This window comes from Paramisgurnus dabryanus, chromosome 20 (genome assembly GCF_030506205.2).
Source record: "Paramisgurnus dabryanus chromosome 20, PD_genome_1.1, whole genome shotgun sequence".
Taxonomy (NCBI): Eukaryota; Metazoa; Chordata; class Actinopteri; order Cypriniformes; family Cobitidae; genus Paramisgurnus; species Paramisgurnus dabryanus.
In genome coordinates this window covers 27,502,112-27,525,473 of record NC_133356.1, presented here as the reverse complement: position 1 = coordinate 27,525,473, position 23,362 = coordinate 27,502,112, and the positions used below count along the sequence as shown (strand labels likewise).

At 39.3% G+C, this 23,362-nt stretch overlaps 1 protein-coding gene across 4 annotated transcripts; it reads left to right on the top strand.

The window, feature by feature from the left end:
- The first annotated feature begins 1,151 nt into the window (after window positions 1–1,151).
- On the top strand, window positions 1,152–23,265 carry LOC135733237 (protein NLRC3-like). Of its 4 annotated transcripts, none has more exons than XM_065251640.2 (13): window positions 1,152–2,243; window positions 5,473–5,699; window positions 5,798–5,917; window positions 7,008–7,127; window positions 8,875–9,006; window positions 9,113–9,235; window positions 9,435–9,548; window positions 9,635–9,757; window positions 15,075–16,973; window positions 17,667–17,840; window positions 17,925–18,098; window positions 18,226–18,272; window positions 21,709–23,265. In XM_065251640.2, exons 2-13 carry the CDS (start codon window positions 5,527–5,529, stop codon window positions 22,248–22,250), a joined length of 3,741 nt encoding a protein of 1,246 aa, XP_065107712.1. In that variant the 5' UTR covers window positions 1,152–2,243; window positions 5,473–5,526; the 3' UTR covers window positions 22,251–23,265. The 4 variants fall into 4 exon arrangements, with proteins under 4 accessions (XP_065107712.1, XP_065107704.1, XP_065107694.1 ...); XM_065251632.2 differs by having other exon boundaries at window positions 9,432–9,548; window positions 15,078–16,973; XM_065251622.2 differs by having other exon boundaries at window positions 9,432–9,548.
- Window positions 23,266–23,362: the final 97 nt, after the last annotated feature.

The window sequence follows — 23,362 nt, the reverse complement described above, 5'->3', positions numbered from 1 at the left end:
GCTGGCAAGACCAGCATATGTTGTGTTTAGGTGCTGGTTTGCTGGTGACCACCAGCATAAATTCCATGGTTTAGATGATAATGTCATGTTAAAGCATGAAATGCATGTATTATGAATCTGTGGATTCGAGTATAATGTGGGTTAAAAAATATATAATTTCGCACAGTGGGTATAAAATTTCGTAAAGTGTACCACGCAGACTTTTAAACGGCAAACGGGAAACAATGAAGGCATGAAAGGCATCCAGCTTACGTTAGCCAACTCTGCCATAAGTGCTGGAGAAGCACACAGCGTAAGCTTGACCGCGATCACTTCCTGCTACTCAATCTGGTTAAAGCTCCTTAATCTTTTATTTATTCTTCAACTGAACACCTTGTGAATTTGATTTTTTAAGGATAAAATCATATTTTCTTTCATGTCAAGATATTTCACTGGCTTCCACTGATCGGTACTGTATCTAGCAGTTACATGGCAATCTGCAATGCGGTTATGAGACTCTGAGAATTGAATTGAATCTTTATTGTCATTGTACATTGTATACAATGAAATTACATTGCATTCCCGGCCAGTGCATAATAAATATAATAAATAAAGAACGATCCAATCACGAGACGTCAAAAACATAAAAAACAAACGTATTGATTTGTTAACAATAAAAGTTGGAGGGTTTGGGGCAGGATCTGAAACAAGCCAATATTTAAACTTAATTTAAGCTTTTTCTCTGGCCAAGTTTAGGGTAGGGAGGCCCCTATTAACCAGCTGCCACTGATTCACTCACATTTTCCTCCAGCACTGTGAATGTTTAATGGATGTTTTACAAAAAAAGACACAAGAAACTAGAATTATCTTTGTGTTGTCAGCTTATGCACAGTGTGTTTTTCTATTGTTGTGACCTAGATGAGGATACATTTTATGGCAAATTACTGTAGAAAGGCAGTTTTTTTCCACTGTATATATCGTTTGTCTTTGTCACCTTTTGCACCCCGATGAGTGTGCACCCCTGCGTTTTGTCCCTACGGCCTTCCATATTGTATAAGGCTCAGCTCAGCTCAGCTGCTGCCTCTCAACGAAAGTGAAAGTAACGTTAACTGACGTATTTACCTCAAGAGGTCCTCGCTACGGTCGGCTGCGTGCCTGCGTCTGAGTATAGACGGTTTCATCGGACTCACGTGATACACGTCTGGATCCGAACCTTACTTCCGGTTTCGTTTTTTTAATTGTCTGAGTAGTTGCTAAACTGATCTCTTAAACAAATGCCTCGTCGAAAATAACAAATGTTTTGGTTTCCTAGGTAATCTACGTGTTGTTGTTTTGCTTGTTATATAAATACACTACGTTTAAAGAACTTTGTTGTTATTTATTCTTAGCGGAGTTTACCGGAAGTTACGTGCGGACCGCGACAGCGGCTTGTTTATGTTGTGACCGCTGAAACCATAGATAATAGGCTTGTTTGAGATGAGCAAATTCTGCGCAGAATCGATCACCGGTGATCAGCGCAAGATGCATTCCGGTTAGAAAAGTGTCCGACTTACGTCCGACTTGCTCTGATGTCACGCTGACGTGTACAAAATAACTCTCGCGATGGAGAGGCGGGCTCGTCGGATTCTACAGCCGAGCGCAGTTGCTCTCCACCGACTGCGTTGACGAAAAGCACGATGGGAAAAGACTTGCTGACGACACAGCTTAATGCTCATTTGCCCGGGAATGTCAGCTGATGACTTTTTAATTCTAAAAACTACACTTCCTGTAGTAGTTTTTATATTTATTCAACTTGTTCTTGACTTATGACATTTATATTATTAATAAATTCCTTTAAACTTTTGTATTGGTGTTGTATTATTTGTACTGTGTGCTGTTTATATTTCACACAGAAACGAATTTGGATTACGTCTAGACTTAGATAACATTTACTAAGAAGCCTTTTCCAATAATGAACAGTTCAGCTTTGTTGATTCTCCTTATAAACATCTTAATGTAAATGCATTTGTTGGTATTTCAGTTGCATCTATTTAATCCGCGATAAAATACGCGAACGCGATCTCTTCCATTGCTGACGTTTGCAGTCAACAACACAGCGAGATTCATGAATCGTCCGGCTTGCCTACACTTTTTTCACTCCTCCCCTCACTGCAGCCGGCTACTCTCGCCTATATTTCAGGCAAGGCAAGCTGCATCTCAAACAAGCCTAATGAGTGGAGCGTCGCCATCAGGAAACGTAACCGAGGAAATCTGTATATTATGCGGTAAGTTCCGAATTTCTTCATGTTACAGAGCAAATATACGAAAATAAACTGCTGTCTGTTCGGTTTCTGCGCTTCATGTATAGGACTTTTATCAAAACAAGAATATTATAATCCGATATTTTAAAGTGTATCTGAATTAGCACAAATGGTAGAATTTGCCTTCATGTTTTTTTTTTTAAGTAAAGCAAGTTAATTTAAATCTACTAATGGTTACATTATTTATATGCTGATGGTTTTTTATGCACTGCGACAAGCAATTATTGAAAGGTAACGGTTATTCGTGCAGGTGCATGCATAGATATGTATATAAAGGCTAGATGGCTCAAGGCGGAGTCAGCTGTGTCGTCACTTGGCGGCCATCTTAGGTCAGTGCTGCCATAGTGCTGCTCCCTGCTGCTGTGGACGGAAGGTGAGTGACATACGCCAACTAAAATGCTCGTAACTTGCTGAATTCTTGACGGATTTACAAACGGTTTGGTTTTTTACAAACGTTATTAACGTGGCTATAATTATGGATGCTTTAACATGTTTCATGAATTTTTTATTTATTTTTAGTATACGTATTCAGTGTCATAGGTACATCTTTGACGTTTATAACAAACCAATCCGTTTGAAAATCGGTAAAAAATTAAGCAAGTTATGGTCATTTAAAAGTACCTGCATCATTAAAACTCAATGCTACGAGTGGGCGAGCGCCCTGTCCTAAGATGGCCGCCAAAATGCGGACGTTCAACTCAATTGGCCATCAGCGCGGACGAGCCATCTATATCTATGGGTGCATGCGCATGATAGTTTAACTGACGAAGTGAATCATAAAATAATGACTAGCTGGGGACACTTCCGATTCGCAAAATAGTAACTTATCGGAAATGCCTCCTAGACCCCCAAAAATTCTGGCACCGGTATCAGCAAGTAACGTTAACGTGATTTTAACCCTTGTACCAATTCGATTTCCTTAAACAAAACATTTAGTTTTGCCTACTAGCTTTGATTAACTAAATCGGAACAAATTTCTTCTTCGCTGCTCTAAACACAGGAAGTTGCCAGAAGAAGCAATCACTTTTTAGAGCAGCGAAGAAGAAATGAAACGCGCTAGCTCAATAGTATATTCCTGCTGTTCGCAGTATTTCAGACTAGTTTAACGTCGACATGTCTCATATGACATGCAGCAATTTCGATTGGTGGCACAAGTATTAACAACTTTCAAACGAGTTAGTTAATATAGCATTTGAAGAAGCGTCACACGAAGAACACGATGATTACACAAAGGCAATGGCAGATCAGCTCTGCTTTATTACTCGGGTCTCTTATTTCACAACATCGTGGCTGCACTCAGTGTTTTTAAATGACCTTTTTTGTTCTTTTGTATTTTATTTTAGTTAACTAAATTATTTCTGGACTTTTAAGTTTAAAATAGATTATTTTCTTATATTATTCATATATTTTTAATATTCCTAGATTTATTTATTATTGCGCTCATGCGCTGTTTATTATACAGTTATTCTAAAACTAATTAGCCTTTCTGTTTACATTGCTAGATTTGTAACTGCATTTTAAGTTCTTTTTCACTTAAAAAATAAAGAATTTTACTGTATTATTAAATGTATTTCAGATAATAAACATACTCTAGTTCAGTGTATGTGTTTGTTCTTGTTTTATTAATGGATAAGTCTGAAGCACAAAGGGCTAGTAGTACATACAGCTGTACATATACACACACACACACACACACACACACACACACACACACACACACACGCAGGTATCGGATCTGTACCCTGTATCGGCTGATAACCTGAACCCAGGTTTTGGTAAGAAAATTGGTATCGGACCATCTCTAGGTCACATCTAATGATTTTCGAACAGATTATGAATGTAATTTGGTCATAAGATTTTATTTCTTTGTAAACACAAAATAATGAGAAGCAACAGCGTGCTATTAATACACAATATAGACTAAATGCCTTTTCGTCATTATGAAAAAGGACTATGCCTAGCTTAATCCTTTTATATTAGCTTATATTTAAGATAAAAAAAATTACCAAACGAAAAAAAATAAAAAAAATCATTTAGGCTTATTTAAATTTACAGAACCTCAATAAAAAAATAACAACAGAACGTATCAAATTCTTAATGAAATAAATATTAGCCAGTATATGTGCTATTATAACTGCACTTTGCAAAACTAATGCAATAAGAAAGACGGGCAGGGGAATTTTTCAGGAATACATTGATCTAAACGGAAAACCGTTAATAAAGAAAATGGAAAACCCCATTAATAAAGCAGATGGTGAAGAATAGAACATACTCCAGCAGCCCAGTCCACATATAAGGTTATCATGCTATTTACATATTTTTGCAATGATTAATCTTTATACCAATTTTATTCTCCTGTGTTTCTCCAGCCTTGGATAAACGTAATTGGCTAGTATCAGGTTTATTTGCATAAGGCAATCTGATTGGCTGACACCTGTGTTGGCGTTTGTAAAGTAGAGAACATTTTTACACCGACAGAACCATAATTCAGTTTGGCAACGCATGACGTCGCCCATCAAAGTAAATGAGAAGTGTTAACGCTGATGCCCTTTGTGAATAGAGCTTAAGAGTTTGTACCCCTGTGACTAGTCAAACCCCTGAACCCCTTTTCATACCCCTGTGACTAGTGAAATAAAGTTTACATTTATATTTTAGAACCATAGATTGTTAAAAATATGGACTCTGTGTCCGTGACGTCACCCATAGGTTTGTGAAGAGCTTTTTCAAAGCCAATAGTTGGCAGAGCCTGCCGGTGCCATCTTGGCCATCACCACACAATACCTTGAACATCACAAGGGGAGCCAAATTTCAATGACCTATTTTTTCACATGCTTGTGGAGAATTGTTTTCCAAAACAAGTTACTAGGTTGATCCTATTCACATTTTCTAGGTTGATAAAAGCACTGGGGACCCAATTATACTGTAGCACTTGAACATGGAAAATTTTAGATTTTCATGATATGTCCCCTTTAAAAAAATAAAATAAATGCTATTTTGTAATTGTGCTGCCATCCCAGTGTCTTAAGCTTTTGGTGAGGGACTGGTTATTCTTCTTATGTTAAAAAGTGAGGTATTTTTATGGATGAAATTTTGAATTGTGAAATTATATATTTTTTTCTAAATTTAAAAAAGATCAATAAAATCAAAGAATGCATATTTTTTATATTCTTGTTATGTGTTTTTCCTTTTAAAGCCTAAATATAAAAACCTTAGATCAGGAGGGAGAGGAGGGGAACACACCTCCAAAATGAGTTACTGTGAGGAGAGAATGCAGAAGGTCAAGAAGAAAGATGAGCATGATGCTTATCAGAGCCAAATGTCGAGAGGAGCATCTCCAGAATCCAGCTGTGTGTCGATGAAGAGTGATTACTCCATGTTGGAACCCATTGAACTCCGTAATAGAGTGACCTCTGACCCCAGGTACAGTAACACTAATCAGTAATTATTCAGTGTCTAGAGCAAAAGACTAAACAACAAACAGCAGACAGGTTTAAAATGCTATTCAATGTGATTTTCAGTACCACTAGCAAAAGAACGTCCAGAGGAGATTCTCCAGACCCCAGCTGTGTGTCTATGAAGAGTGATTGTTCCATGTTGGAACCCATTGAACTCAGTAATAGAGTGACCTCTGACCCCAGGTACAGTAGAACCCCATTCACACAGACCTCTGGTCCCAGAAAATACCCGTAAAATTGCCAGACAAGCGTCTGTGTGAACAAAAACTCGTTCCGTTAATCTTCTGGGATCGTTGCCGGAAAGAGGACCTAGTAAGATACGCGGGTAACCCTCTGTGTGAACACGAAATGCCATAAAGGGCGTGTCGAAGTGAGGACGCATGCGTCATCATCACAACACAAGTTATGGTTCAGCTCCTTACAACGAGAGATAACATGTATATAAACATTCACCACAAGAAATGTTGCAAACTAGATTGAAGCAGTTATCAGGAAATGATATATGAGACGCATAAACAATGACGCACGTGCCGTAGTGATGACGCGCGTGTCATGGCAACATGAAGTTTGTTCAACTCTTTAAAATGAGGGATTTACAACATTCACTACGAGAAATGTCAGCATACTAGACTAAAGCGGATATCAGGTAAGTTAGCTCGTTACTTACTGCGTTGAAACGGAGATCATTCAGCAGCATAAAAGAATATCGCGTCAGGTGCTCATTTGAGCTATAATAAACGAAAATACCTGCATGTCATCCCAACGAGATATATTGTTCAGCTCCTCAAAATGCGGGTTTTAAATGCATATAAACAATCACGATGAGAAATGTCTGAAAACTGGATTAAAGCAGAGATCAGGGAGCTCATCAAATATCCACTCTGAAGCTGAGATCATTCACCAGAATAGAACTGTGCATTCACGCGCTCCTTTGTAGTCTTATCATAAACAAATGCACGCGAGTTGTTTCTGGAGAGAGAAATAATAAATAATATGCAAACTTCAGACGCTGCGTAGAAGAGAGGGCGGGACTTTCAACATGTCACGTGTCTTTCCGGGACCATCAGATGCCGTGTAATCTTGGCAGTGTGAACGAACAAAAACTCTAACTATTCCGGAAAAATCCAAGATGCATTTTACGTGTATTTTACGGAATTTCTGTGTGAAAAGGGCTTTAGAAAGACATGTTACAGAATACAACACTTTCAAGAGCTTGGGACATTAGTTCAATCTACATATAGCAGGGGGTCTAATACACTTTGTATTTTGTCAGTATCACCAGGCGGAGAAGACACAGAGGTGCATCACCAGAGCCCAGCTATGTGTCAATGAAGAGCAACTGCTCCATGTTGGAACCCAGTGAACTTCGTGATAGAGTGACCTCTGACCCCAGGTACAGTGACACTAATCAGTAATTATTCAGTGTTTACTGCAGGAGTCTTCAACTACTCTTCTTAAAAATGTAAATATGATGCAGGCCAAACATTTACCCCTATTTTTGCCACTTATTTTTTTACTTTTCTTTTTTACTTGTACCTATTTATATACAGTACTGTGCAAAAGTCTTATGCCACTATGCCAGAATTAGATTTGTTGTTTTTGCAATGTTGTAGTGATCAAATATAGTCTATTTAATAGAATACATCCAAAAAATACAGGAAATGTGTATTTAGTATTAAAAACTGTATAAAAATGTAAACTGAGGTGTGAAGTTTTTAGGGTAAACTCCACTTCCACACGAGCAATAGCAAGAAACTGCAGGATCTCTTAAACCTAAATAAAATAAAATAAAATCCTAATTTCTAATTTTCAACTTCATTCTGCTCAGAAAAGCTCAATATGTGTTTAGTGCCAAGAAAGGGTCACACTAAGCATTGACAATGCCTAAAGAAGACATTTAGTCCTAAAAATGTATTCATTTATTTATTTTTTGTACGTATTTCCTCTATTTTCTGTTTGTATCTTAATAAAATCGATTGAAAAAAAATGGTGGACATTAAATTGTCTAAATCAACAAGTCTGGTGGTGGTGGCCTAAGACTTTTGCACAGTACTGTATATATTATATATGTAATATGATAACATACAATGTTTTTGTTACTTTTTGTTAAATGTCATATATTAAAAAACATTAAAAACAAAAAAGACGCACACTTCTTGTATCCAGTATTTTTCCATTTAATTACTGCAAACAATTGCAGTTTAACATTGCAAGAGCCAAATGTTAATAGTTCAACTATGAGCATTGAACAAAAAAGTGCAAGTGTAAATAATCAACATGTATTTTTGTATAGCACTAACTATAATGCAGAGCTCCTAAATTTATTTTGTTTATAACTGTTTAACTTTCATGAATTGTTACATTTTAAGTATTCACAACATATAGCCAGCCTTCTCCTAATGACTAAAATGGCACTTGATGTTTTCTTTTTTAATTTTTAAAAAATATATAGGCTATTAACCGCCTTTCTACTGTAAACGACATTCGGACACGACTGTCAGAGTTTGCCCCCTAGTGGCATGCCAAAATAGGAAAGAAGCTCATTCCAGCGCAAGAGCCTTCAATATATGAATATTCACCATAGTGGAATAAATAAATTAATGCAAATGAATGAAACAATAAAAAGCTATGCATATATGCTAAGTGTTACTAATAAAGTTAAAGAATTTTTTTTTTAAATTTTCACCTTGCACACAGTGTTTTGATTGGAGCACATTGAAATGCATCATTTCCAGTCTCCGTGTTGCATGCAGTTTAGTCACACAAGTTGAGTTTATGCAACCAAAGCAGATGGTTGGCACCCCATGCAGCACCTTTGTGACTCACATTCTGGTTTATTGGCCGCCATTTGTCATGTACAGGGAAAAGGCCTGCCACATTTGTGCCATGGGCCGCCAATTGACTAGCCCTGGTCTAGAGCAGAAGATGAACCAACAGCTTAAAATTAGCTTTTAAAAATATTTTCTAAATGATCTGTGGGGTATTTTTAACGGAAACTTCACAGACACATTCTAGGCACACCTGAGACCCATATTACATCTTGTAAAAATAGCCATAATATGTGCCCTTTAAATGTCATTTTCAGTATCACAGCAGAATCCATTTTTACAAGGTGTTTCAACATTACTGTGTGTTGGCAGTGTGCGTACACAACAACAACTTTTAACGCCCAGAGGAGCATCTTCAGAACCCAGTTGTGTGTCAATGAAGAGTGACGGATCTATGATGCAGCCCCCACAACTCACGGTGAATCCAGTGACCTCTGACCCCAGGTACAGTAAGAAAACCATTTTACAGGTTATAACACTTTCAAGAGCTTGGGACAATAGTTCAATCTACATATAGCACACAGATCTAAAACACTTTGTATTTTATCAGTATCACCAGCAAGATAGAACCCAGATCAGAATCTTTAGAACCCAGTTGTGTGTCAATGAAGAGTGACGGATCTATGATGCAGCCCCCACAACTCACTGATGCCCCATCAACCTCTGACCTCAGGTACGGTAAAGACTGGATCACACTGCCTCAACAAATTTTCAAAAAGTACTGATATTTTAATTTGGAATTGGATGGAGAACAGAACTGTTGTGAAGAAATGTGCATTCATGCTACACGATATGACACTAGTCTGAAAAAGATCAACAGGCATACAGCAGGTGAGTCTTAAAGACTAATTGTCTTTTATCACTATTAGCAGCAGGAAAAGTCCCAGTGGAGCTTCTTCAGAACCCAGTTGTGTGTCGATGAAGAGCAATCAGTCCATGTTGGATCCCATTGAACTCAGAAATAGAGAAGTGATTTTAAAACCCAGGTACAGTGAGAAAGCTGTCAAGTTGGGACAATTATATTTCAGGCTGTATATAGCAGACAGGTCTAAAACACTTTGTATTTTTCCAGTATTACCAGCAAGAAAGAATCCGAATCAGCATCTTCAGAACCCAGTTTTGTGTCAATGAAGAGTGACGGATCTATGATGCAGCCCCCACAACTCACTGTGAGTCCAGTGACCTCTGACCCCAGGTACAGTAAAATGGCCAATTATGCATTTGATGCACTTTTATGCAATTTACAGTGAATTTAATCTACACAGTACAACACTAACCAGAGATTGATTTACGACGTAGTGTCGTTAAAAGTACTGCTACTTCAGTATCAAGAATCCAGATTTTCTTACACTGAAATATGACAATTGTCTCATACTTTGCTCACCCTCATACCATGTTGTTTACGCTTGATACGCTTTAGCTATTATTTGAACTAAGGTAATTTACTTGTTTATTTATTTTGCTTGTTATCAGAAATGTTCTAATCTACAACCCCAAATCAGAAAAAGTTGGGACACTGTAGAAATTGTGAGTAAAAACGGAATGGAATAATTTACTAATCTCATAAACTTATATTTTATTTACAATAGAATATAAATAACATATCAAATGTTGAAAGTGATACATTTTAAAGTGTCATGCTAAATATTGTCTCATTTTGGATTTTATGAGAGCTACACATTCCAAAAAAAGTTAGGACAGGTGTACATATAAGGAACACCTTAAGGACTAATTTGCAACTTATTAGGACAATTGGCAACATGGTTGGGTATAAAAAAGCCTGTCAAGAGTGGCAGTGTCTGTCAGAAGTCAAGATGAGCAGAGAATCACTAATTCCCCCAATGCTGCGGCGAAAAATAGTTTTCTGAGTTTGAAATTATCATCATCTACAGAGCATAATATCATCCAAAGATTCAGAGAATCTGGAATAATCTCTGTGCGTAAGGGTCAAGGCCGGAAAACCATACTTGATGCCTGTGATCTTCGGGCCCTTAGACGGCACTGCATCACATACAGGAATGCTACTGTAATGGAAATCATAACATGGGCTCTGGAATACTTCCAGAAAACATTGTCGGTGAACATAATCCACCGTGTCATTCGCTGTTGCCAGCTAAAACTCTGTAGGTCAAACAAGAAGCCATATCTAAACATGATCCAGAAGCACAGGCGTTTTCCCTGAGCCAAGGCTCATTTAAAATGGACTTTGGCAAAGTGGAAAACTGTTCTGTGGTCAGACGAATCAAAATTTGAAGTTCGTTTTGGAAAACTGGGACGCCATTTCATCGGACTAAAGAGGACAAGGACATCCCAAGTTGTTATTAGCGCTAATTTCAGAAACCTGCATCTCTGATGGTTTGGGGTTGCATGAGTGCGTGTGGCATGGGCAGCTTACACATCTGGAAAGGCACCATCAATGCTGAAAGGTTTATCCAAGTTTTAGAGCAACATAGCTCCCATTCAGACGTCGTCTCTTTCAGGGAAGACCTTGCATTTTCCAACATGACAATGCCAGACCACATACTGCATCAATCACAACGTCAAGACTGCGTAGAAGAAGGATCTGAGTACTGAAATGGCCAGCCTGCTGTCCAGATCTGTCACCCACAGAAAGTTGAGCAACTAGAAGCCTGTTTTAGACAAGAATGGGACAACATTCCCATTCCTAAACATTGGTCCTCCTCCAGCTGTTCCTTATATGTACATTTAACTTTTCCGAACTCTTATTGCTACCTGTCCCAACTTTTTTGGAATGTGTAGCTCTCATGAAATCCAAAATGAGCCAATATTTGGCATGACATTTCAAAATGTCTCACTTTCAACATTTGATATGTTATTTATTTTCTGTTGTGAATAAACTTGAACTTCCTCAGCTGACGAAGGAAGAACAGTCTCTGCTGAGCCTTTTTCACAGTGGAGTCAATGTGATTGTCCCACATCAGGTATGGAGAGATGATGGTGCCCAGAAACCTGAATGACTCCACTGCCTCCACAGTGCTGTTTATGATGCTGAGTGGGGGGAGTACAGGGGGGTTTCTCCTAAAGTCCACTATCATCTCCACAGTTTTGAGGGTGTTCAGCTCCAGGTTGTTAAGACTGCACCAACAGCCAGCTGTTCACCAGTCTATAAGCAGACTCGTCTCTGTCCGGGATGAGGCAGATGTCTGTGGTGTCATCTGCAAACTTCAGGAGCTTGACAGAGGGATGTTTAGAGATGCAGTCATTTGTGTGGATGGAGAAGAGCAGTGGGGAGAGAACACAGCCCTGAGGAGCTCCAGTGCTGATGGTGAGGGTCCTGGATGTGTGTTTTCCCAGCCTGGTTAGCTGCTGCCTGTCTGTCAGAAAGCTGGTAATACACTGACAGATGGAGGTGGGTACAGAGAGCTGGGTCAGTTTATTCAGGAGGGTATCTGGGATTATAGTGTTGAAAGCTGAACCAAAGTCCACAAACAGGATCATTGCATATGTCCCTGGTTTGTCCAGATGTTGTAGGACATAATGCAGTCCCATACTGACTGCATCATCCACAGACCTGTTTGCTCTGCAGGGGTCCAGTGATGTTCTTCATTACCTGGTAATGGTTTTCAGGGCCTTCCACACTGATGCTGGGTCAGTAGCTGAAAGCTGGTGTTCTAGCTTCTTAGCATTGGTTCTCTTTGCTAGACTGATCTCCTTATTCAGGGTGTACTTGGCCTGTTTGTACAAGGCTTTGTCCCAGCCGCTGTTGACATCCTCTTTTCCCTGGCGAAGCTGTCTGAGTTTAGCATTAAACCAAGGTTTGTCATTGTTATATGATAAATGAGGCCCCATGGGAAGACACATGTCCTCACAGAAACTGATGTAAGACATCACAATCTCAGTGAGCTCGTCCAGATCAGTGGCTGCAGTCTCAAAAACACTCCAATCAGTGCAGTCGAAACAGGCTTGTAAAGCCTGCTCTGATTCACTGGTCCATTTCTTTACAGTTCTTTCCACAGGCTTAGCAGATTTGAGTTTCTGCTTGTAGGCTGGTAGAAGATGAACCAAACAGTGATCCAAGAGTCCCAAAGCTGGTCTGGAGAGTGGTATGCACCCTTTAAAGCAATGGTCCAGTTTGTTACTGTCCCTGGTGGGGCATGTGATGTGCTGTCTGTATTTAGGCAGTTCACGGGTGAGATTAGCTTTATTAAAATCACAGAGACTGATAATGAAAGTGATCCTAGTTCAGGAGGAATGTAAACACTCACCAGAATAAACAAAAAACTGCTGCGGTGAATAAAAAGGATTACAGTTAATGAATTGAGCCTCCAAATTAGGGCAGCACATCTCATTTAACACTGTCACGTCTATACACCAGCCTTCGTTGATATAAAACATAATCCACCATCTTTTGTTTTCTCCGATGACTCTGTGACACGATCCGCTCTGAACAGCTGGAAGGCCGGCAGATGAAGCGTGCTGTTTGGGCGGCTTCTTTCAGGCAGGTTTCTGTGAAGCAAAGTGCAGTGGAGTTTGAAAAGTACTTGCTTGTGTGGGTAAGGAGAAGCAGCTAGTCTGTTTTATTTGCCAGGGAGCGGAGATTCGCCAGATATGTCCTGATCCCCTGCTGTCGGAATTTCACGAGGGCGCCGGCGCGCTTTCCTCGTTTGCGTTGCTTGGAGCGCTTGTATGCGATCGCAGCTCCTCTGACTAGAATGTCCAGTAAAACAGTGTTCAAAAGTCGGTGTGTTGTAATTTGGTGTGTTGTGTCTGAAATCTAGGAGATCATCCCTAGTAAAGCTGATCAGAAAAAAGTTACTCAAAACAGGGCAAACAAACAAAACACAGTATCATAATTACCAAGACCCTACAAACCAAGCAGCCATCCGCAGCGCCATCTTGTTGTTAACAAGTTAATCACATTGTCTTTAGTGAATCTACCTTCACAATAAAAGTACGACAATGTTTTTGCAACAATATTTTATTTTGATATGAATTTAATGAAGTTCTGAACAGGCTTGTTTGAGGTGCACCTTGACTAACATTTATACAAGAGAAAACAACTAGAACTAGAAGATATGGCAACAAGCTTAAAATTGAGAAAAACGCAAAGGGCTACATATGGAAATACTTTAAATTGAAAGCAGATTGCAAAGAGGATAAGTGGTGTTGAGGTTTTGTGACAAAATGAGGAAACAATGAAGACCAACATTTTTAGTTCCTTCGATTTCAGGTTGTGACTGTTAAATCTAGACCCACTTACCTTCAGTGGGAGTTAACAGTTGTCAAGGTTATGGCTGTGTATCCCTGCGTCCAAAACCGCATACTGTGACAGTAAATACTACATTAGATTAAAGACACAATATGTACGATTATCTGAAAAAAAAATCCCATTTTAAATAATTGCTTGTTACTTACCATGGTGCATATCAGTGAAGTAATTTCCACGCTATTCTAGGATATCCACTTTTAGAACAAGTTAAAAAAATGCATCTTGCAAGCAGCTGTTGTGCCTTGCATCTTATTTATTATGATGGCAAAAATAATGTGATCAAACGTACAGGTAATGAAACATTTATTTATCAGCGAATTCCATGTGTCTTGACTTTCCTATTGTGCCTTCAGGTACCTACTTATTGGCCAAATCACATTATTATTGTATACCCCTTTGCCTAAATCTCTAGGTCTAACCCTTCCCTTTGTTTCTACGAAGAAGAAATAGCAACTTGTTGTGTATAATTTGAGAAGACCAGCAATGATGGAAGTAAATAAACAGCGACTTTTGTTGCAGTTTGAGTTAAATCACTCCTCAACTTGGCTCATCTTTGTTTTTTTGTAGCTACGGCGTAGAACCTACGCACGACTATAAATCACCCTTTACTCTTCACCCTTTACACACATGACTGTACTCCCCACACATTCCACCGACACCTTCAAGTTTGCCAATGATAAAACTGTAATCGGTCTCATCTCTTCGGGAGATAAGCATGATTTCATGCAGTGAATGTCTGTCAATGTGTCGTGTGTTGTGTTTCATATTTATATTGCTAATTCTTGGTTCAAAATTGTTATTGTTGTACTGATCACATAGGAATGCTCCCAGTTTTGTTGTACTGCGTGCAGTGACAATAAAGCTTCTATTCATCTGGATTTCTCCTTTTGTGGATTTTGTTATACTCATGAAGCCAGTTAAAACTGCTACTGAAGCAGACTGACCAAATTACCGGTGTGTTTTCTATTTTTCATTTTTGTGTTTTAGGTTAAGGGGGTTATGTGGGAAAAATGTTGTACTTTGAGTGCAGGTGTTCAAGCTCTTAACATTGTCCTACACTTGTGTAAAAAAAGTAAGGTTCAATAAGTTACACTAAGTTGAGGGATACGCTAAAAGATTTTTTTATGGTACCTCTACTCAGTAATTAAACATGCTTGTGAATGTGCTTATAAAATTGCTTATGAACATTTTTATCTAGTAATCATAATGCACTTCATAGTCAGTGTAAATATATGATGGTTTTCATTGGCAATTGTCATGACTCATGGTCATCTTTTCTTAGCAGTGGGGAGATCTGGTCGAATGCGTCCACCTGTCAGACCCTTATCAGACCAAACAGCATTGAATCAGACCTGCCGGATCAGACTGAACACCTGCACCAGGATTCTTATCAACCAGTAGATGATGTTCTGCAGAGAGTCAAAGACAAACACAAAACCATCATGAAAAACAAGTATGAGAGTTTATTTGAGGGAATCAAACGTCAAGGGAATCTAACCCTCCTGAACAGAATTTACACACAGCTCTACATCATAGAGGGAGAGATTGAAGGAGTGAATGAAGAACATGAGGTTTTACACATGGAGAAAAAGCCCAAAACACAAGACTTACAAGACACTTCAATCTATTGCAATAACATCTTTAAACCCTTACCCGAAGCACTTAATAAAAGAGAGAAAATTAAGAGTGTTCTTACCAAAGGCATCGCTGGAATCGGAAAAACAGTCTCCGTGCAGAAGTTCATTCTGGATTGGACCGAGGGAACAGCCAATCACGATGTGGATTTCATTTTTGTTCTTCCGTTTCGAGAGTTAAACTTGATTCGGGATGATCTGTATAGTTTTCACAAACTTCTGCTGGCCTTTTATCCTGAACTTAAAGATCTGGACTCAAAGATTTATGATGAGTGTAAAGTCGTGTTTATCTTTGATGGTCTGGATGAAAGCAGAATGGTGCTGATGTTTTCAGACACGAGTGAGAAAGTTTCTGATGTGACTGAGACTTCATCAGTGTCTGTGTTGATGTCAAACCTCATGAGAGGAGATCTGCTTCCCTCTGCTCTCATCTGGATCACCTCCAGACCAGCGGCAGCCAATCAGATCCCCTCCAAATACATCAACCGATTCACAGAAATCCAGGGATTTAATAATGACGCCCAAAAGGAGGAATATTTCAGGAAGAGAATCAGCGACTTGAATCAAGCCGAGAAAATCATCTCACACATTAGAAAAGCGAGAAGCCTCCACATCATGTGTCACATCCCAGTCTTCTGTTGGATCTCATCCACTGTGCTTCAAAACCTCCTGAAAGAAGACAACGAGAGAGCAGAAATCCCTAAAACTCTGTGTGAAATGTACATCCACTTTCTGCTGATTCAGACGAATATGAAGAATGAGAAGTATGATGAAAGAGATTCAGAGAAACTCCTGCAGTCCAACAGAGACTTGATTTTGAAACTGGCTGAAGTGGCATTCAAACAGCTAATGAAGGGTAATGTGATGTTTTATGAGGAAGATCTGAGAGAGTGTGGGATAGACATCAAAGATGCCTCACTGCATTCTGGGATTTGCACTGAGATCTTTAAGGAGGAATCTGTGATTCATCAGAGGAAAATCTACTGCTTCATACATCTAAGCTTTCAAGAGTTCCTTGCTGCTCTCTATGCGTTTTACTATTATAATGGCAAAATAACAGAGACTTCACAGTTTTTTGATGTTATTTATGTTTTATTGAAAGCAGCAGTAGATAAAGCTCTCAAGAGTGGAACCGGACACCTGGATCTTTTCCTGCGATTTCTGCTGGGCATCTCACTAGAGTCCAATCAGAGACTCTTACAGGATCTACTGACACACACGGTGGACACCTCAGAAACCATCAAGAAAATTACTACATATATCAAAGGCAGAATCAACGATGAGTGTGATTACTCAGCTGAAAGATCCATCAATTTGCTTTTGTGTCTGCTTGAAGTGAATGATCAGACTCTGTCCAAAGAGATTAAGGAGCGTGTGAGATCAGACAAACCCTCAAAGAAACTCTCTGCTACTCACTGTTCAACAATAGCCTACGTGATTCAGATGTCAGAGGAGGTGATGGATGTGTTTGATCCAAAGAAATACAACACAACACAGGAGGGCAGAAGACGACTCGTACCAGCTGTCAACAACTGTAGAAAAGCTCTGTGAGTATTACGCAAAAACTGTCATGGAATTAGTTTAATAGAAAGACAAAATTATATGTTTTTCTGTGTGGATTAAATTTGTAATCCTCAACTAGTATTTCCTATTCAGTACTTAGAACATTACTTCCCCCTGCAGTGGAGGTATGCTGTTCTGACAGTTATTCGATCCATGACCATAAAACCATAATGTAATTAATTTAACCACTACTATATTGTAAAATTATGTCATTTGAAAGTAGGCATTGCGGTCCACCCTGTGTCAAGTCCAGTCAGTTTAAAATTGCAGATGTAAAGTAGTGAGGGGATGCCACTTGTTACCAGTGATACGCGGGTTGATCCAAAATGAGCGGGTGCCTGCGGCCTCCCGTGGTTACAAGTCATCCAAAAAATTTTTTGAATCATATTCGGGTTGCGTTCGGTCGGGTCGTTTAAAATAATGATGCCAACAATTAACTATTTTAACCACGGGATTGGGGGGGCTGGGGTTGGTTTTACGGCTTTCCTTTCTTCTTTTTTGTTCTTGGCCAATCACATGCCTGATAGCTAGTGGTTTCACAATGCATATATGAGTTGTGCATTTGCAGCATTATTTTGATCAGCGCTGATGTTAAAGGTTTTATGTTTTCAAACTGCATTGTAGTATAACAGATCAAATGTACTGTAACTGTATTGTGTTTTAATTCCTTATTGTAGACTTGCTGACTGTAATCTCACAGTTCAGTCATGTGAAGTCATCGCTTCAGCTCTACAATCCTCAAATTCTCCTCTGAGAGAGCTGGACCTGACTAACAATGACCTGCGGGATTCAGGAGTGAAGATTATCTCTGATGCTCTCAAGAGCCCAAACTGTCAGCTAGAAATACTGAGGTATTTATCTCTATATACTGATTAATCAAAGTAAAATATACTACACAAATACTGTAAATACATGTTGGCGTGTGTGTTTTATAGGTTATCAGGTTGTATGGTGACAGATGAAGGTTGTTGTTATTTGGCTTCAGCTCTGAGTTCAAACCTGTCACACTTGAGAGAGCTGGATCTGACCTACAATCACCCACAACACTCAGGAGTTCAGCTGCTCTCTGATAAACTCAATCATCCAAACTACAAACTCAACAAACTCAAGTATGATCAACACTAATACTCTCTGATGTGGTTGTAAACCTGTATATGACTGTGTATGTGAAATAGTCTCAGTGGTTTAATGCTGTTAACATTTCTTTTTTTCTCTCTCTCTCACACTTTATTGTAGTTTGGACTATGGTGCGGAGAAGAGGATTAGACCAGGACTACAAAAATGTATTTTTATAACCACATACACACCCGCACACTGACCAGTAGCTCTGTTTCCATAATAAAGTTGCAAATTTGGATTATCCACAAAATGGGAATAACATATAAAAATGTGTGAATAAACCACTGTTTCCAAAGAGGACGAACAGGAGAAGCCACCGTATTTTTTATATACACTATATAATAATTTTATGCACCTTTTCAGAATACATGCATTCATGTGTTGATGTTTTCATCCAGCATTTTTTCAAAGCATTATCCCAATATTGTTTGATGCCCAGACCTAACATCATTATACAAGGTTTTGCTTTGTGTGTCATTTGTGTTAGCTAAATGGTGATCTCTTAATGTGGAGAAAGAGTCATGTGATTTTTAATGACGTTTGCAAGAACATCGCTTCCTGTTCTTTGAGCTTGTCTTGCTCCCTCACACAAAGGCCACCCCTCTCTATCTCTTTCATTTTCAACAGTTCTACACCATGTTGTTTTTTGCCCATCCTCTTCTTCTCCTCCATTCTGGCCTTCAACCATAGGCAACAGCACAGTCACTAGTCAGATGTTTTCTCATTGCATGACCAATCCAGGTCCATCTTCTCCTTCTCACTTTATCTTGGACTCTCTCAGTCTCTGCCAATTCCCTGACCCTCTCGTTAGTGACATGTTGCTGCCGGCGATTCCTTAGGATTCCCTTGAGGCATTTGTTCTGCAGGGTATCCAGTTTTGTTCTCATCCCCTTTGGTCAGCTTCCAAGTTTTATATCCATACAGTAGCGCAAATAGCACCAATGTCTTAAACAATGTCGCATTGGTCTTACTCTGGCATAAAATACTTTGTCCAGCTTGTTAAAAACTGCACTGACCAGAGCTTTTCTCCTCTGGATGTGAGCTGTGCAATTTCTGTCATGGGTTACATCGGCACCAAGGTATGTAAAGTTCTCCACCTCCTCCACGTCATTTTGCCCTACTTGCAGTGCACCTTTCTGCTTATTGTTCACCTTCATAACCTTGCACGTCTGAGCATTCAGTTTGAATCCAACCCTTCCTGCATTTTCTATCAGTCTTGTAGTCTTTGTCTGCTGCTGGTCAAATTCTGATGAGGGTAAGGCTATGTCATCACAACAGTACTTGAGGACCTAGACTTTGCAGAGGTTACATCTTATCGTATGCCTGGCTTGTTCTCTACTGTCTGCCTCATGACCCAGTCAGTGATCATAATGTCATGGAATCCTGACATGCAGCAGCCTTGCTTGACTCCGGTGATCACTGGGAATTCAGTTGTTTCCCCTTCGTCTATCACTGTGCACTAAAAGTCTTTGTATAGTGCCTCGACAATAACGATCAATTTACTTGGTATGCCATATTACTTCATAATCGCTCACAGGCTCCTTCTGTCAATGGAATCAAATGCCTTTTCAAAGTCCACAAAGTAAGTGTATATTGTGGCATTCCAATCCAGGATCTTTCGCTGGATGAGGATCTGATCAACACTGCTCCTTCCTGCTCAAAATCCAGCTTGCTCCTTCCGGAGGCATCCATCAACTTTGGATCAAAATCTTCCAAAGTACTTCGCTGGCTATCGCTAAGAGGGTAACCCCTCTCCTATTCCCGCAGTCTTGTAGGTTTCCTTTCTTTGGGATCTTGCAGATCAGTCCCTGTTTCCATCTTTCCTTGTGCCAGATATGGTCAAAAATTATTTGTTTTAGTTCTTCACAAGAACCGTTCACGTCTGCCTTGATCATCTCTGCTTTAACTTGGTCTATCCCTAGGGCATTGCCAGTAAGCATAGACTGGATTGCCTTCTTGATTTCCTGTTTGGTATGGGCTTCAACCAGAATCTGAAGAGTTTCTTTCCTCTCATTTTCTTTATCTTGAGTGGGTTATAGAGGCTGTTTCCCACTTAAAACTTCCTGGAAGTGCTCTTTTCACCTGTTCAATTACTCTTCCTTTCTATTTAGCTGTTTCCCATCTCTACTGTTAACTGCACAGCCGTCTTCTTATGATACTGACCTGTTAGTTGATTTACTATTTCATCAACTCTTTTTGCATTCCATTCTCAACTGTGCTTTGTTCCCTCTGCACCTTCTCTGTCATCCATCTTCTTTTGTCCTCTGTGACGTTCTTCTTGACTTTTTTTGTCCTTTTGCTTGTATGTTTCTTTCAGCCTGTCCTTGATTCTTTCAGAGTTTGTACTGTAGATTTCCCCTTTTATCTCTTTTCTCTCATCAATGAGCTGCCACGTTGCTTTACTAATCTATGGTTTACTCTTTTCCTATTCTGTAACCTAGGACTTCCTCTGCAGCACCAACATAGGCCGCCTTCTGCTGTTCCCACATTGTATTTATGTCCTCACTGTCCCCACTCTCCTCCTCTATTTTGGTCAGCTTGCATCTGACTGCATCAGTGTATTTCGTTTTGGTTTCTTCATCCTTCAGTCGTTCCTCATCCAGTCTTGGTTTGACTTTCTTCAGGTGTCTGTTGGTGCTGAGTCGTAGCCTGATTTTTGTTTTCACCAAATAATGTTCATTATTAACATCAGCATCTCTCTGCACTCTGGTGTCCAAAACAGAGGATCTCCACTGCCCGCTTATCATTAGGTGGTCAATTAGCTGTTTTTTCACCATTCCCTGCTTGTTTACTGACTAGTATGACATTGTCAACTTAATGCAGTTCCTCTTCTCCTGCATACAGCACTGTTTGTCCTGTTGCCATCCTCTGTCCGCCTGCTCCTGTCTCTCTGCACTCGCTGATCCCAAGCAGGTTCAGCTTGTACTGATCCATCTTTTTTTCAAAAGACTACGGAGTCAGTTGACATTGGCTTAACTTAGAACTCTCTTTCTATATGTTACATTATTATTACGCTTTTACGGTTTAATCTTAGCCATTTTGCTTCTTATGTTGTCCACCGATTTTTCTGTGAACATTCCAGTGCATGATGGAGAGTTCTTGTTTGGGTGTTACTATACTGTAGATGTCATTGGTCGTTGAGCTTCCTGAACGCTTTGACCCCAAGCCGTCATACTGCCATCACTGGCCATCGTACTAGCCTGCTGCCCAACGCCTCTAATACGAGACCCAGTGGTTTTCTCTTGCTTACATGTTTGTCTTTTAAAATAACCAATAGCGTTTCATTTATGGCACAGTCCAGCAAAGATGTACTTTAACCAAATGTAGAGGGCAGGAGGCTCTAGCATCTAAAGAACATTTGATTGGACAGGAAATTTGATGAGAAGTTGAAGTGTAGGGTAATGTCATTAAAGTTCTAGACTTTTTTAGCGCATGTGCCAAGCTGTAGGTTTTGAATGCTTATATCTTCTGTATGAGTTTTTTGTCAGTGTTTTAGACCATACCAGTTTATATTAATTCTTAAGCCTAACATATTTATACTTAAAGGAATTTTTTTTCTTTAAATCAATGTGGGCTTTAACCATTTGTTCTTCTGTTTAGATTTTTATGATGTCACAGTGGATCTAAACACAGTAAACCCTCTCCTCATGCTGTCTGATGAGAACCGAAAAATCAAACGAGTGGAAGAGCGCCAGCCATATCCTGATCATCAAGAGAGATTTGATGAAGTTACTCAGGTTTTGTGTAGAGAAAGTCTGACTGGACGCTATTACTGGGAGGCCGAATGGATTGGGAAGGAGATTGGAGTTTCAGTGGTTTATAAAGGTATCGGCAGGAAATTTCGGAGCGAGGAATGCTGGTTTGGATACAACAATAACTCCTGGAATCTTCACTGCACTAGCAAAAGTTACACTGCAAGTCATAATCAACAGCAGACAAATATCCCATCAACATCACCGCACTCTAATAGAGTAGGAGTTTATCTGGACTGGCCGGCCGGCATTCTTTCCTTCTACAGCGTCTCTGACACACACACACTCACACACTTACACACATTCAACACAACATTCACCGAACCTCTATACGCTGGATTTAGACTTTTTTATAACACCTCAGTGTTGCTGTGTAAAAATACTAGTTAACAATATCAAGTAATCATTATGTTCATATCTATTTTTCACATGTGAAGAATATTTAAGTCTAATTGTCAGGTGAGAAATGGGCAGGTACGTGGGCAGGTTTTCTATCACCAAGTCTCTTTACTGCGCCGGGAGAATGAAATAAGTGACACACACTCTAGGGTACAGATCTCAGTGTAGTGGAATCTCCTTTTATTCTTGTACAAAATTCAATGGAGGACTCTAGTTGAAAAGCAGAAAATCCTTCTATATTCATGTATGTAATTTGCACAGTGTTTGTAGTTTACTACTGTATACATTCATAAAAGATGGAAATTCTCTACATTTTGAAGTGGAACTCTGTTCCCCCTTGAAATTCACACAAGTGTGTGTGTGTATATATACAGTATTTGTGATTCTGGTCCCAAGGATAGAACTGCACTTTGAGTTTATGCATAGACGGTTTCAGCAGTAACAACATAAACAAACCGCTTTTGTGTAACACAGGTAACTTCCGGTAAACTTTGCTAAGAATCAGTAACAACAAAGTACTTTTAGAGTAGTTTATTGCTGATAACAAGCAAAATAAACAACAAGTAGATAACCTTTCATATTTCATAGCTAAAGCATATCAAAAATTACACTGTGCTATCGTTACTGTGTATAATGTATACAATGTTAAAGGTCCCATTCTTCCTGTGTTTTTAAAGCTTTGATTGTGTTTACAGTGCGCAATATAACACGTGTTAATGTTTAGTGTGTAAAAAAACTAAGTATTTTCACACAATGTACTTATCTCTATAGTGCTGTTTTCACGGTCCTAAAAACAGGCTGATGTCTTACTTGTTCTATGAAGTCCCTCCTTCAGAAATACGTAACGAGTTCTGATTTTGTAGTTTGTTTAGTGTGTTGTGATTCGACAGCAACTTAGCTTAGCCAGAGCTGTTTGAGCCAAAGCTGCCGACTGACGTATACCAGTGGGCAGAGTTTAGTCAAAAACTCTTTTATTGACGTCATTCAACCAGGAAGTAGAGGGTTGTAGTCCAAACCGTCCGTTCACTGTAGGCTTTGAAAGGGGACTTCTATTCAAGAAAATATATCGCCTGGCAGTGAACTTTTAGCTTTATCATTTTGCA